At 35.1% G+C, this 13,361-nt stretch overlaps 1 protein-coding gene across 1 annotated transcript in view; it reads right to left on the reverse strand.

Annotated features, from left to right (window-relative positions):
* Nucleotides 1-3,145: 3,145 nt before the first annotated feature.
* LOC115238409 overlaps nt 3,146-13,361 on the reverse strand; it is a 21,121-nt gene continuing 10,905 nt past the window's right edge. The window contains exons 5-11 of the mRNA XM_029812193.1: nt 10,316-10,536; nt 9,772-10,088; nt 9,246-9,420; nt 8,859-9,157; nt 8,355-8,735; nt 7,974-8,183; nt 3,146-7,739 (exon numbers count right to left, since the gene is read on the reverse strand). Coding sequence (XP_029668053.1) covers nt 7,491-7,739; nt 7,974-8,183; nt 8,355-8,735; nt 8,859-9,157; nt 9,246-9,420; nt 9,772-10,088; nt 10,316-10,536 — 1,852 coding nt within the window. The 3' untranslated portion in view covers nt 3,146-7,490. The remainder of the gene's footprint in view (nt 7,740-7,973; nt 8,184-8,354; nt 8,736-8,858; nt 9,158-9,245; nt 9,421-9,771; nt 10,089-10,315; nt 10,537-13,361) is intronic.

Consider the following 13,361-nt stretch of genomic DNA (forward strand, 5'->3'; position numbering starts at 1 on the left):
CACACACACACACACACACACACACATATATACATACAAACATTTTTTAGGAATATGATTTTCCGACGTTTTGGAACATTCTAAACACATTGGCATAGAAAACTCGAAAAAATATTTTGTCACGAAAACAAAGCTTCCTCTATGAGGAAGCAAAAGAAATATATGCAACCCACAATGACTCCTTTATAAATTTCACGCATTATTATACATTATAATGTTGGCATAAAATCATTATTGTTGCGCTAATGTAAGATCAGCCTTGAGAAGGACCTTGCTACGTTGGATAGATCTTCAAAGTTTCCTGCAAATTGATACATGTAATCGCGCCGAATCATATAATTATATAATGATGCCTTTCCTTCGTCCAACCATTAATTATCAGATTTGAATTTTAGGGTTAAATAAGCACTCGTAATGAATGATAATACGATTACGCGCGGATTTAGAGTGAAGTGCAGCTTGCGTTAGTAGGATCGGTCGCCGCCCACTACTGTCAGAACATTAACATGTAGAAGTGTATACACAGATATACTATATATATACACGATACAACTTCCTTCTATAAATATGTGTATTAGCGCGTTCCAAGAATCCATTTAAATAATTACTGCTGTGTACAGAAATATAAATCGTTGTATTTCTAAAGGAGTGTGTATCGATTTCTACTACATATATTCGCTTGGACAGCATTGTAAACACAAAGAACACAGAATATTGAAAAAACTTTTAATCCATCATTTCATACACAATAAAATTTTTTAAGTTTGGTTGCAAAAAATAATTAAATAATGAAAGCAAAAAAATATAATTGTGAAAAAAACTTATGAAATGTGAAAGATATATATATATATATATATATAAAGCTAATCGTTATAAAGCGGTACAGGGTGTGCCGAAAATGAAGCTCTGCTAATCCCTTCTAACGTAAGCAATAATCTCGCAATCGCAACGATCGTTCGTAATGTACGTTATCATGACAATTTTTTTTTTTTAGTAAATGGTAGTTTGCATCTACTACTGGCATCGGCACACACCCCGTGTTTTATTTATCTCTTTATTGTCGTAAATTATTATTGGAGCTATACGTATATACGTAAGTATTAGTATCAGTATTATTGTTCGAACAGCATTAGAACTTATCCTAGGTTTCTCGTAATATAATTACGCTTTATATAGATAATATCTCGGATATCTCCCAGAAAAACAACTCTTTCTGGTTCGGTGAATGAAGTCGTGAATAACATTAGGCCAGTCACTACTTCGATATATAATGATGAATATATCTATATATAGAGATTCTTAACGTAACGTTATCTGTCGTACAGGACGAGTCACGATTAAAGCGAAAACACCGAATCAAAAAAAAAAAAAAAAAAAAAAAAAAAAAAAAAAAAAAAAATTTAAATTTTATCTAAATTTCTGAATTTTATTTTAATCTTGATGATTGTGCTTAGAAATAAAATTTTGCAATTTAAAGATGTAAACTTGCTTATATTCGATATAAAAATTTATTATAAATTTATTATTTACAGTTTAATCGAAAACATGATTTTATGTGTAAAACTTGATGATGAATGTAAATGAAGTAAAAAAGAATAAGATGCTTTGTAGAATAAATTTTCATAATTACGAGAATCTATGATATATATGTAATATTGGCATAAATGTATATACGCAAAATCATCAGCGCGGTGCGAATTTATTCGCAAGAAAAAAAAAGTGAAAAATCATTCTGTTTAATGTTTGATAGCGTTTGATTATGTTAATGAAATTGCAATAATCGTGAAGAGATTATGAATAAAATCTTATTACATGAAACATCAAATAAATTTTCAGTCACTCGTCTACTCTTCAATTCATTGGGTTTTCAAACTCGATTTAACGCATATAATTTGATTGCTCATAGTAAATTTCTTCACAAACTTTGTTGATAGTTTTCTGTCTGTTTGCGACGGTCGTTTGCTCTTCGCGATAGAAGATTTTGATCGAAAATTATATTTTAAATGAGAATTTCTTGTGATTGATTCTCGATTGACTTTTGCAAAGAGTTACGACAATTCGCGTATAATAGTTAAAATTCAGAGACGATAATAATTAATCCTCTATCGATTTGCATAATCTAAAATCAATCTATCTGTTTACTATTTATGTAACTTTTTAGTATCGTGTACAGCCTAATTTATACCTACTCCAATTCAGATAAACTTTGGTAGACCTTGTGATATATAAGAGAATGTCACTGCCAAAGTGATAAGCGATCTAATACATGTTATGCATTACTTTTATCAATTGATGATCTTTTCTCTTGTAAATAATCTGATTTGACTAATGCTCATTAATGCAACAAAAGCTAGATAATGCAGATATACATTCAGGAAGACATAGCGTATCAACGGAGCAATGCATGTTTATTAAACGAAGTTCAACACGTGATTCAGAATTTATGCGGCAAATTGCATATTTTAACGAACGTATATACCAACGTGTTATAATATTATTAGTATATTCATGATAACATAATTATCTATATAGATTATCTACATTAAGAATACGATAAGTGCACACGCACAGACACAGAGCAAAATAAATGTCATTTAATGCAAGAGAGACAGAAAGTGAAAATTCATAATTTATTAACTACTAAAAAAAACATTTTTTGTTGATACACCATTTTGAAAAATTAAAATCATTGCTATCGGTATTGAGTTAAAAACTAATCAAATGTGCAAATTTATGATATCGTCGTGGAAACCCCCCTTTTATCTATCTCAAACAATGACGTAATTCTTCCGGTAATCGTATTCCTAAGATCGTATAATTATCGTTTACTATACATATAATTACGGTTGTAGATACATATTAGAAAAATTTTCTGCCAATAACCTTCGTGACTGCTTTTAGAATTTTAGACGATAAACATATGATGTAAAGCGGGACAAATTAATTATTAATATGATAAGCAGTTTTGATATGATATATTTCTTCTTAAAAAAAATACGACAATAGAACAATAAATTAAATTTTTACATTTTATGCCTTTTGTATTCCTTATATTTTTTTATTTTCCATTACGACTCCTTTTGTAAGATTATGATAATCGTTTCGTACATATCTGGTCATTTGCTTAGGGAAAGCGATGTCCTGCTTTTTTTTTTTTTATTTTGTTTTTAAGCAGATTGTCACTGTGAGGTTTCAGATCTGCTTTTTTTCCAACGTCCCAGCTTGACAACGAATCGTTTCTCCCTGGCGTAATAGTGACACAGATGGTACACAACGTTTAGATGACTGTTATCACGCGCGTATCATTAATTTCAAGCGTGTTGCAAGTGTGTTTCCGACTTTCTATCATCCTGCGTGCCCCTTTTTTAAAACGTGGTGCACACGGTCGATGCACTGCGCGAAAAAAATGCGCGTTGCGGCATCGTCATTTTCATGTCATCATTAATGCGAGCGTTCTAATCGTGACCCGTCATTATATATCCGTCCCGCATTGTCACGAAGTGAGATTATTACCGTTGCGTGCACGGGGTGTTTGGTAATTCGTCGTGATTTACGATGAACGGGCCGATGTTCTTCCTTTGTTGAAGATTCAAACAAATTCTCTTTCTTACCAAGAATTTGTTGAATTAAAATTGCTCTTAAACTAGAAAGTAAATTAATTCTGATAATTTTCAGTTTCAATTAACTGAAAGAGCATGATTTGTAAAACGATTAAATAATCCTTACTTTTCTTCTGATATATAATGTAATGAAGCAAATTTTTATTTTCATTAATATCTTTCATTTGAAACATCTCAGAATTTATTTTTTATTAATTTTCTGGAAATATTTAAGTTAAGAATTTATCCTATCTTGACAGGACAATGTCGAAGTCCGTTCATCGAACGCGCGAATTCTTAAACACCCCAATTCGCAAATATCGACGTAATGAAGTCACACGTGATTAAACAAATAATTAAACTTTAAATCTGGTGCTCTGTTGTAACATGTGCATCAGGCTTTAGTTTAAATATTATTGTCGTACAGTGAAGCGCCCGATAATCAATACTCGTAGCTTCTCTTTCGTTCTTTTTTTTTTTTCTAATCGAGCATTCTCACATATATCGATCATCACACGCACATTGCTGTCATTAATATATGTATGTAATATACATCTATGACATGTGTGATTTATATATATATATAAATAAATCAGTATATATAGTTACATTTATATTAACGTACAACATAATAACGCGTATGACATATCTATATATAATCTTATTTGCCGACGAGAATGCGAGACGATACTTGCCGATATCATAAATGTCGATACGTGCATATATCATATCGGTATGTATTTTTAAAAAGGTCTCGCATAAATTGACTAATTTTGTGGATCCTCCTTGGAAGGAAAAACGGAAAATTCAGGCTACTCAATTCGTAGGCTCACATACACACGCGCACGTGGAGTTCAATATACTTGTACTACACATCGCCGTATTAACGTACCATGTACCTTACTTATAAATGTGAATGCACATCAGATTAGAGTCAGCACTAGGCGGTCGAATCGGTTAATTGCGTCTTCGTTTTAATTTTCGTTATTATAAATATTCAAAAATTATTTCTGTTTATTTGCAACAATTGGATAGACATAAGATACGTATTTCCATAAGTGTTTAATAGCATATGTAAATGTTCCTGCTGGAAAACTGAAATAACTTTTCTCTCTACAAAGTTTTATAATTAAAAGTATATAAAAATTTAATATTTTTTAATGCTAATTTTAACGCTAATTATCCGAGTCATAATTACGTAAAAACAAAGTTCATCTAAAATTAATTGACAGATAAGGCTTTATTACTTGCGATTCTTAAAAAATCTCTTGTCTTATCCCGGTTATAACGCAAAAATTTATTTCTCGAGTAGTTTCGTTCGTAGTTCGATATTTTTGTAAAAAAAAAAAAATATATATATAGTTTTAGTTTTCTACAATACATCGAACATTGAATATTCTGCATATAAAAAAATGGAACAATCGAAATTAGCCGTTTCGAGACCCCATTTTTTACCATCATTCATTCGCAATATTCGACGCAATGAGCCGCATGCTTTTCATCCTGCTTCCTTGTATGTGTCCCGTTTTTACCTTTGATCACGCACATGCGTGATCATGAAGGACCTACATATATATTTATATAGAGTGAAAGATGTGTGTCTGTGTATGTATATGTATAATATACGTATGTATACGAAATACATCTAGACAATGTATAATATTTTGTTTCTTTTTTTCTAAATATTTCGATCTTATTTTGATCTTTGTATATTTACTTTCATGATTTGTCTACTTAATAGCTTATCAATACTTTCTTACGATACTTTCATTTCGTTATCACTTTCTTACGAATACTTTCATACGTTTCAAGTTATAAGCTGCTACGTGAATGTTTCCAGACTTGTCTCGGATATTGAGAAAATTCGCACCAGATAATCAATTTAGAATCCGATTTGTATAATCATGCATTTTTACAATCGTCCCGTTTTACTATCTTTCAAATAATTCGCACTCCGTTTCTGGCGAATATTAATGGAAAATTAAGTAATAGTTCCACTTTCCCCTTGCGGTTTTTCGCGCTTTTTATGCTCACCAACTTCGCACACGCAATATCCATACATCATAAATATCCTGAGTGAATATTTGTACATATTCCTTTGATATTCAAATATCTCATAATATCCAGATCTCTGAATCTTTGTTAGTGTGTTGCTGTTAATTGTTCTTATAAACATTTTTTTTTAATTTTATCTAACTCACAGTCAATATATGTCCGAGAATTAAGAAGTATCCGGAAAATTGGATATTGCAACTCGAATATTCAAGTGAATATTCAAAGATAATTTCTCCGAATATCTATGCTGTATGGATTTCCATTATTTTATTCCAAATTTAATTGTACTATATCCAAGTGTGCGTAAGATCTTGCGCGTCTTTGCGTATAATTTGAATTTCGACAAACGATTTATACGCCGTTTATTATATCGATTTCGTAAACTTTCTTTCTTCTTTATTGCTATATTTCTTCGCGTAAGTAACTTAATTGTAAATCGGAAAAATTCGAAGAAGAGGGGAAGAAATACCTAAAAGTTTCAGCGATTGAGCCATGTCGCGCGCACCGAGATCTCTCGTGATTGCTATTTCGTTTTTTTTTTTCAAACCTTGCCCTTAATTATTGTCCACAGAGAAAATTATTGTCTGCAACGGTTTGAATTATTGTCGATTTGGGACATATCTCGATCTCGTCGCTAATATAAGCAGCATCTTTGCTATTAATACTTTTTATAAAAAGGACATTCGCAAGTACAATATTTTGCGGATATCGTATATCTTAATCGTCCTATAAATTAGGACAATATTTTCTTCCACCTAATATCTCATGAAAAAATTTATGTATTCACCGCGTTTTGGGTTATTGCATTGCAACTTGCAAAGCCTGACTTGATAACTCGCTTCAGACTTTTCCAAAAAATATAAATGCGGCTACTTGTACATTACATAAGATACATTTTCAAAAATTTTGTCTGATCAGCCGTTTCTCGTTTACTTTTATTTTAAAGAAAGCATGCAAAGATCGACGAATTAAAGATATAAAATCCTTCCTAGTAGAAGCTTGAACTAGAGAAACATCTTTAGATTCAATTTTAGGCATTGCGAGTGACTTATCGTTTTCGAAATGATAAATTGTTTCAAACTGGCTATCTCATTTATCGTAAAACGCTGTAAAAAATATTGCACATCTCCAATAAAGTTTATATAAATAGCGATCGTTTGATCATCTATCGATGAATCTCGTTAATTTTACGACGTAGTCGAGATAAAATTCCTCTGATGTCGTTACGAGTCATTCGCGTGGCCATTCATAGCATCATTCTCTGTACTCTTAGATATTACGCTCAACAGAAAAATTCGCGGATGTTTTTACCGAGAAACTTAGAAATGTGCATTTTAACATTTAACTAGCTGCACCCTGCAATTCGTAGAATCATCAAACCATTGAAACTTTATTTATATATACGGTCCTCAGACATACTGCGAGATTTGTTAAACAATCCATAATTGATATCAAACGACAGTTCTAACTAAAATTAAGTTACATTTAATAAGTATATCTCACATTTTCTCCGAATTATTATTATAATTACTAAACAGAATAAGACACCTATGTTGTTATATAATATTTTAAATTGATGGTTAAGTTTCTGTTTTATTTTCCTTGACACACAAGAAAAACAAGACCGTTACGACGACCTTTTTCTCTCAAGGGAAACAAAATTGCGAATTTATGATCTTTGCAGGTTTTACTTCTGCGAGTTTTGATATAATAAAGACGCAGTATGTCCAAGGAACTGGCGGATTGACGGCTAATGGTAACGAATGATCTACAACCTCGGGAAAACGCAGTCTACTCTTCTCGTATCCGATTGCTTTATCCGGAGGCTGACCATACTCAATTCCATTGCTGATTATGCACGACGTCGTGCGCATAGTTGTCCGTTGCTGGCGGCTGCACGAGAGATGCGCTAACGTCGCTGGCGAACGGATTTGTCGAATGGAACGGATTGTTGCTGTTGGTCTCCGTCGAACCGTAGCTTATCACGGGAGCTTTATTGTCTTGTTGCGCGTATAAATGATTCTCAGGCGCCGGCTGCTCGTAAGTGTTCCAGTCGTCGGCGACTCCGTCCTGGGACGGTTGTTTCTGGAAAGACGAGGATGATTTTTTGATCCCGTATTCGCGAAATATATACTCTTATTTTCAAAAAAGGTAAAAAAATCTTGAATCTCTTAAAAAAAAGATTAAAAATGAATTAAAAATTCTTATGTTTCTCTAAAAATTATTTCAATTCGCGTGCTGGTTTTAATAAGTGATCTAAATGATTACGTTCTGTAATGACACGCGATATCTTCTGGAGATAATTGTTAACGCACTTACTATAAATTCAGATTGCATGGTTTTCGGCGGAGGTGGCACAGGCGGTTTCGTCTGTCCGAACTCGTCCATCGGATTCCAGGCTTTTTGTTCCTCTAATGTGGGATCGGCCCAGGGTTGTAACTCGCCGGAGCAGAAAATCGCATAAAACGTCACTCCAAAGATGTGAACGCATGCTGCTATGATGAAAACGTTTCGCCAACTGTGCGCGTCCTGCGCAGAATTTTTTTTTTTCTTTGTAATCAATCGTTCCTTCTTCATTTTCAAAATTTAAATTTGTGTTATTTAAGCGCATCCCGATATTTCTTTAATTTTAAATTTACTTTTTGATACATTTTTACCAGAAAATAAATTTACGATTGAAAATTTGTTTCTTTCTTGTACCTTTTTCTCCGTGATGTTATCCACGAAGAAAGGAACCAAGAGACCAGCGATGGTACCAATCCCGTTGGACATACCCATCAGGATGCTGGCGTATCTAGGCGCGATGTCCAGATGATTGACATTGAAACCGGAAATGGCGAAACCGCTGCACGCGACGCCGATCGCGAGGGCGACCGTAGCCGCGGTTCCATTCCTGGACGTTGTCGCTTGTGCTACCACCAAGAAGAAAAGCGCTTCCATACCGAAACCACCGCAATTGAAAACTTTCCTGACATTCGTCGTCGACATGATGCCGCGTTTACGGAGATGATCCGCCAACAAACCGCCGCATGGTACAATCATCGTCATCAATAGATGCGGAAGCGACCCGATGACTCCAGTCTGTCGTAAAACGATTAGAGGCGCAAAATAATATTTTAAATTTAAATAAAAATAAAAATTTTATTTAAATATTATTATACGTATTCGAAAATTATTATACGAATACATATGTATGATGCTGACCTCGACGAGCGGCATTTGGAAGGACTCGTGCATGAAACGCGGTTGAAAGAGCACCAGCAGATAGAAGTTCCACGATCTGCAGAAATTGGCGACGATGATGGCGTATACGGGCATGGAGGTGAGAAATTTTCGCCAAGGCGTTGTCGCTAGGGTGGGCACGGGCACGGCTATCTGTGATTGTCCTTGACCGAGCGAATCCTCGATGTAGCGTAACTCACGGGCCGAGATGCACGGATGTTTAGACGGCTTCTCGAACGCCAGCCACAACCAGAAACCGTACCAAATCAGACCGCAGACGCCTACAATTTATCGGGCGAAACGAAAAATTTCGTATTTTTCACCAACTGTGAAAATAAATGCGAGGATGTGAGGATGATGCGTCCTTACCGTAAAAGTAAAACGACGCCGTCCAGCCGAACCAGGCACTCAGGTATCCGGAAAGCGGCATACCTATCACCATCGCAGCGTACGATCCGCAAAATGCTAACGTAGCCAGACGCGATCTCTCCAGAGGCGGCGCCCAGTATTTCCAAATACCGTGGCACGCCGGATACGTAACACCCTGTGAAGAATAAAAGTACGATCGTTATTGCAAATGATTGCAGAATTGCGAGAGAATTTAAAGATTTATAGTATAATTTATAATTTTATAATTTGCTTTTTATTATAATTTTATTAATTTGTTTTTTAATTGAACTAAATGCAACGTTATTGAATTACATGTTATTAAATTAAATTTTATCGATATTAGAAAACCTTTCTTAATCATGGTTGCCTTAGTCATGATTGCTAAGATAATCAATCGCGTAAAGCAGATTTTCCACGCGAAAACAAAATATTTTTTACATGGTAGAGCATATTCTTATTTTAAATTTTTATCAATTTTTCAAATCTCGATTTTTTAGATACTCACCTCGACCAGTCCTTTCATCACTTGCACGATCATGTCGACGATAGGATCCACCTTTAACGCGCCGGGTACCAGCAGATTCAAGAAGGAAGATATCGCGATAGCGGCGCCGAATATCTTGTTCGCGGGATATAACGACGCGACGAAGCCACCGGGCACCTGCGTCACCAGGTAACCCCAGAAGAAGGATGAATCGAGAGCACTTTCCATACCTATTGTCCAGTTGAATTTGACACTGCTATTCTCGCCCTCCGTACTGTTTTTCATCACCAACTTGGCCATTCCCATGTTACATCTCATGCCGAACGAAATAATGAATCCTGAAAACAAGATTAATTAAGGTAAAGTAAGATATTTTAGAAATGAGCTTTTCTTTAGAGATGTAAAAAGGATCGAAAATTTTACCCTCTTATATATTCGCGATAACGTTTTATATATTTTTTAAATTCTTAGTTTATATATGAAAAGAGATTGAGATTTTTTTCGTCTGTGACGAAAAAGGCGATTTAATTAATGACAAATTGTTTTATTTATTGTTGATTCTTACCTACGCAAGCCAGCATCGCGATAGTGTACCTCTTGGAAAGGCACGGGCATTCCGGCATGCAATATGTATCGATATGACGTAACGGTGGTCTCTCCGGTTCCGGAAGTGACTCAAACGAGGCATGTCTACTATATTCTCTCTCATCCTCGAACCCCCTATTGTCCTTGCTACCCTCGTGCGGGCCTTCGAACTCCTCGTAACCGGTCTTGTTTCTTCTGAGTCTAAAGAGTCAAGAATTCTTTCAAAAGAGATTATCTTTTTTGTCGCATTCGATTTTTTAATAACTTTTACCGTTTTCGAAACGATTTGTTTTCATAATAAAAATTGCATTCACGGCACAATATAAAAGATATAATTGAAAGAATATTATATAATTATTTCTATATCATGTCAAGGTATAAAATTTTAATTTATTATAATTCTATAAATATATGTGTATAATATATTACCCGGATAATTTCTGCGACGCTTTCGTCTTGAAGGAGTCAAAGGCTACGAGACCCGCCGCTGCGAATCCGGACATTTTCCAATTATTGGGGTTGCTCTGGGATTTCGTACGATTGCGATGTCAATCGGCAGCCCCTACAGAATACACAGTATAACTAGAAAAAAGTTGTCTCGTATATAGTTTTATAAAAAATTCAATAATGTACGCATCTCTAACTTTGCAAACAAAATATGTTAAATAATTCAAGTATATCGGAATATTGTATGGATATCGCACAAATTTGAAAAGAGATTTCTCAAAATGATATCAAGATTAAAAATTTTACAAACATATAATCCGGGAAAGTGTGAGACACGTCAAAAATAGCTTCCGCCTCGCTACCGTATCTCGGTCATCCACAGCTTCTTTCGGAAGAAAGCTGCTATATCTATATATATATATATATATAGAGAGAGAGAGTATCTCTATATAGAACGGCACACAGCGAGGGAAACTCTCGGGTAGGACTGTTTATTTGGAGTGGCAGTCTCTCCACCCCTAATCCCCGAACTCTCGAGGGAGCATCTTCGGAGGGTAGAAAACTGTGAGAAGAAACGTTTCGTCGGCCGTACACCGAGATCATATTTTTCACTTAGAGTCCGTTCTAGGCCGTGTATATTTCGGCGGTTGAAGTGTAAAATCTTAATCAAATCTGTCCTTAATCAAGGCATACTAGTGCGTTGAAGAAAGACATAATAAATGCGAATTTTGGCGACTTCTTCGACCTATGAAATCAAATAAGATAATCTAGGATGAAATTGCAAAAGTGCACAACAATGTAAGTGCTAAAAACAATTCATGCACTTCATATTTTCTTTCCAACGTGCAAAACTATTTCAATTACAATTAGTATTGTTACACATTTCTTTTTTTTATTTTTATATCTTTAACTTTGACATGTGTATTTTTCTATTTTTCTCGCAATGCATATCCAAAAGTAGCTATTTTTTTTTGTATCTATCATTGTTTTGCGCTTCCAATCTACAATTGCAATAGTTTCGTTGTATCATCGTCATCGTTGCACGACGGAGCCTGCAAAAATCGTTACGAGGGTGCTGCGCCGATCGTAAAGAGGCGCATCGGAGGACAATGGCTCTCTGGATATTAAAACGGCACGTGACAGACAAGAGACGCAAAATGCACAGTGCGTGTTAACGAATCGGGGTGGAAAATGACAAGTATGGACATGCTGACTCAACTTAATGGACATTGAGCGACATTCGACAAACGACGTTTTCATACTCTGAGTCGCGACTTCACATCTTCCATTAACAGTAGCAAATTTTCGGGAGACGGATTTGAATAATATTTAAATATTAGATGCACTGTATTTAAAGAACAGAATCGAGATGTAATTTTTTTGATAACTATGAAATGTCACGTATAAGAAAGTTAGCAGAAAATATTACTCTTTTTTGGGATTCTCCATAAAAGAGTCTATATACTTTTTTCGAATATCAAGAAAATAATAAAATACTCAAAATCCCGGCATTGTGGGATAGAGATAAAGCTCATTTTCATGAATAAATGATAAATAGTACTAATAGAAGTAGGATTCTCTACTGCGCGATATTCAGAAGGGATCTCGATTAAAGCAGAAACTCAATTTGCAGCTAATCAGTGGAAGAATGGCGCAAACGAGTTGACTGAAACATCTCGCAGCCTCGGGCAACCTCGTGTAATTCAAGTCGAAATGTGAGGAGTGCAATAAACGTTAATATACTCGCAATCATCCATTCGCACGATTTCATGTATCTAAAAATTACACAATCGACGTCACTGAAATGTTTCGTCAGATTCTCTAGCAATTCTACGCTTTCCACATCACAAAACACACATCAGATACGAATCACTCTCGAAAAGCGAATACGAATAAGATCACTACTCTTCGCGATCTATCTCGCTGAATTTCTCAGATAAAAAGTTTTTACTTAAAATAAACATGTTAAGAAGGAACCCTTCGATTATTCCATCAGGGAAAAAGGTACGAACATGATATAAACAATTTTATTATCACTTTTTTCTTTAATTCCATTTGATTCCAGAATCACAGAATCTTTCTCGAGATTCTTGCTTAAATTAAAAATGGATGACTAAAAACCGAATGAAAAAATTTAAACATCTTCGGTTCTTTCAGAATTTAAATAAAATTATTATTACTTTGCGATTTTCACTCGTACCGAACTCTCAAAATCACTTTCGAATGTTTCTCACCATAGGAGAGAGAAATAATATTAACAACACTTAGATAGGTTTCTCGTTCCATCCCTCTCGAAAGGTCATGTACGTTCCCCATTTTGCTCGCAAGCAAAATGGAATCGGCACTGGCAATTTTTTTTTTAATGTTTAAAGAGAATAATCGAGAAAGCCGGGAAAATGCGATAAGAGAATTCGCGGCACTCACCAATAATTAAGTCCAGACGCGATTACGAGCGGATTGGGTGACAGTAGCGCGGGGTACGCGACGGAGAACGTCGTCGACGTCGCCTGACGTCGTCGTCGTCGTCGTCGTCGTCGTCGTCGTCGCCGCCGCCGCCGCCGTCGCCGCCGTCGACGGTG

The sequence above is a fragment of the Formica exsecta genome, unplaced genomic scaffold, assembly GCF_003651465.1.
Source record: "Formica exsecta isolate Colony F162 unplaced genomic scaffold, ASM365146v1 scaffold333, whole genome shotgun sequence".
In the NCBI taxonomy this organism is placed as follows: domain Eukaryota; kingdom Metazoa; phylum Arthropoda; class Insecta; order Hymenoptera; family Formicidae; genus Formica; species Formica exsecta.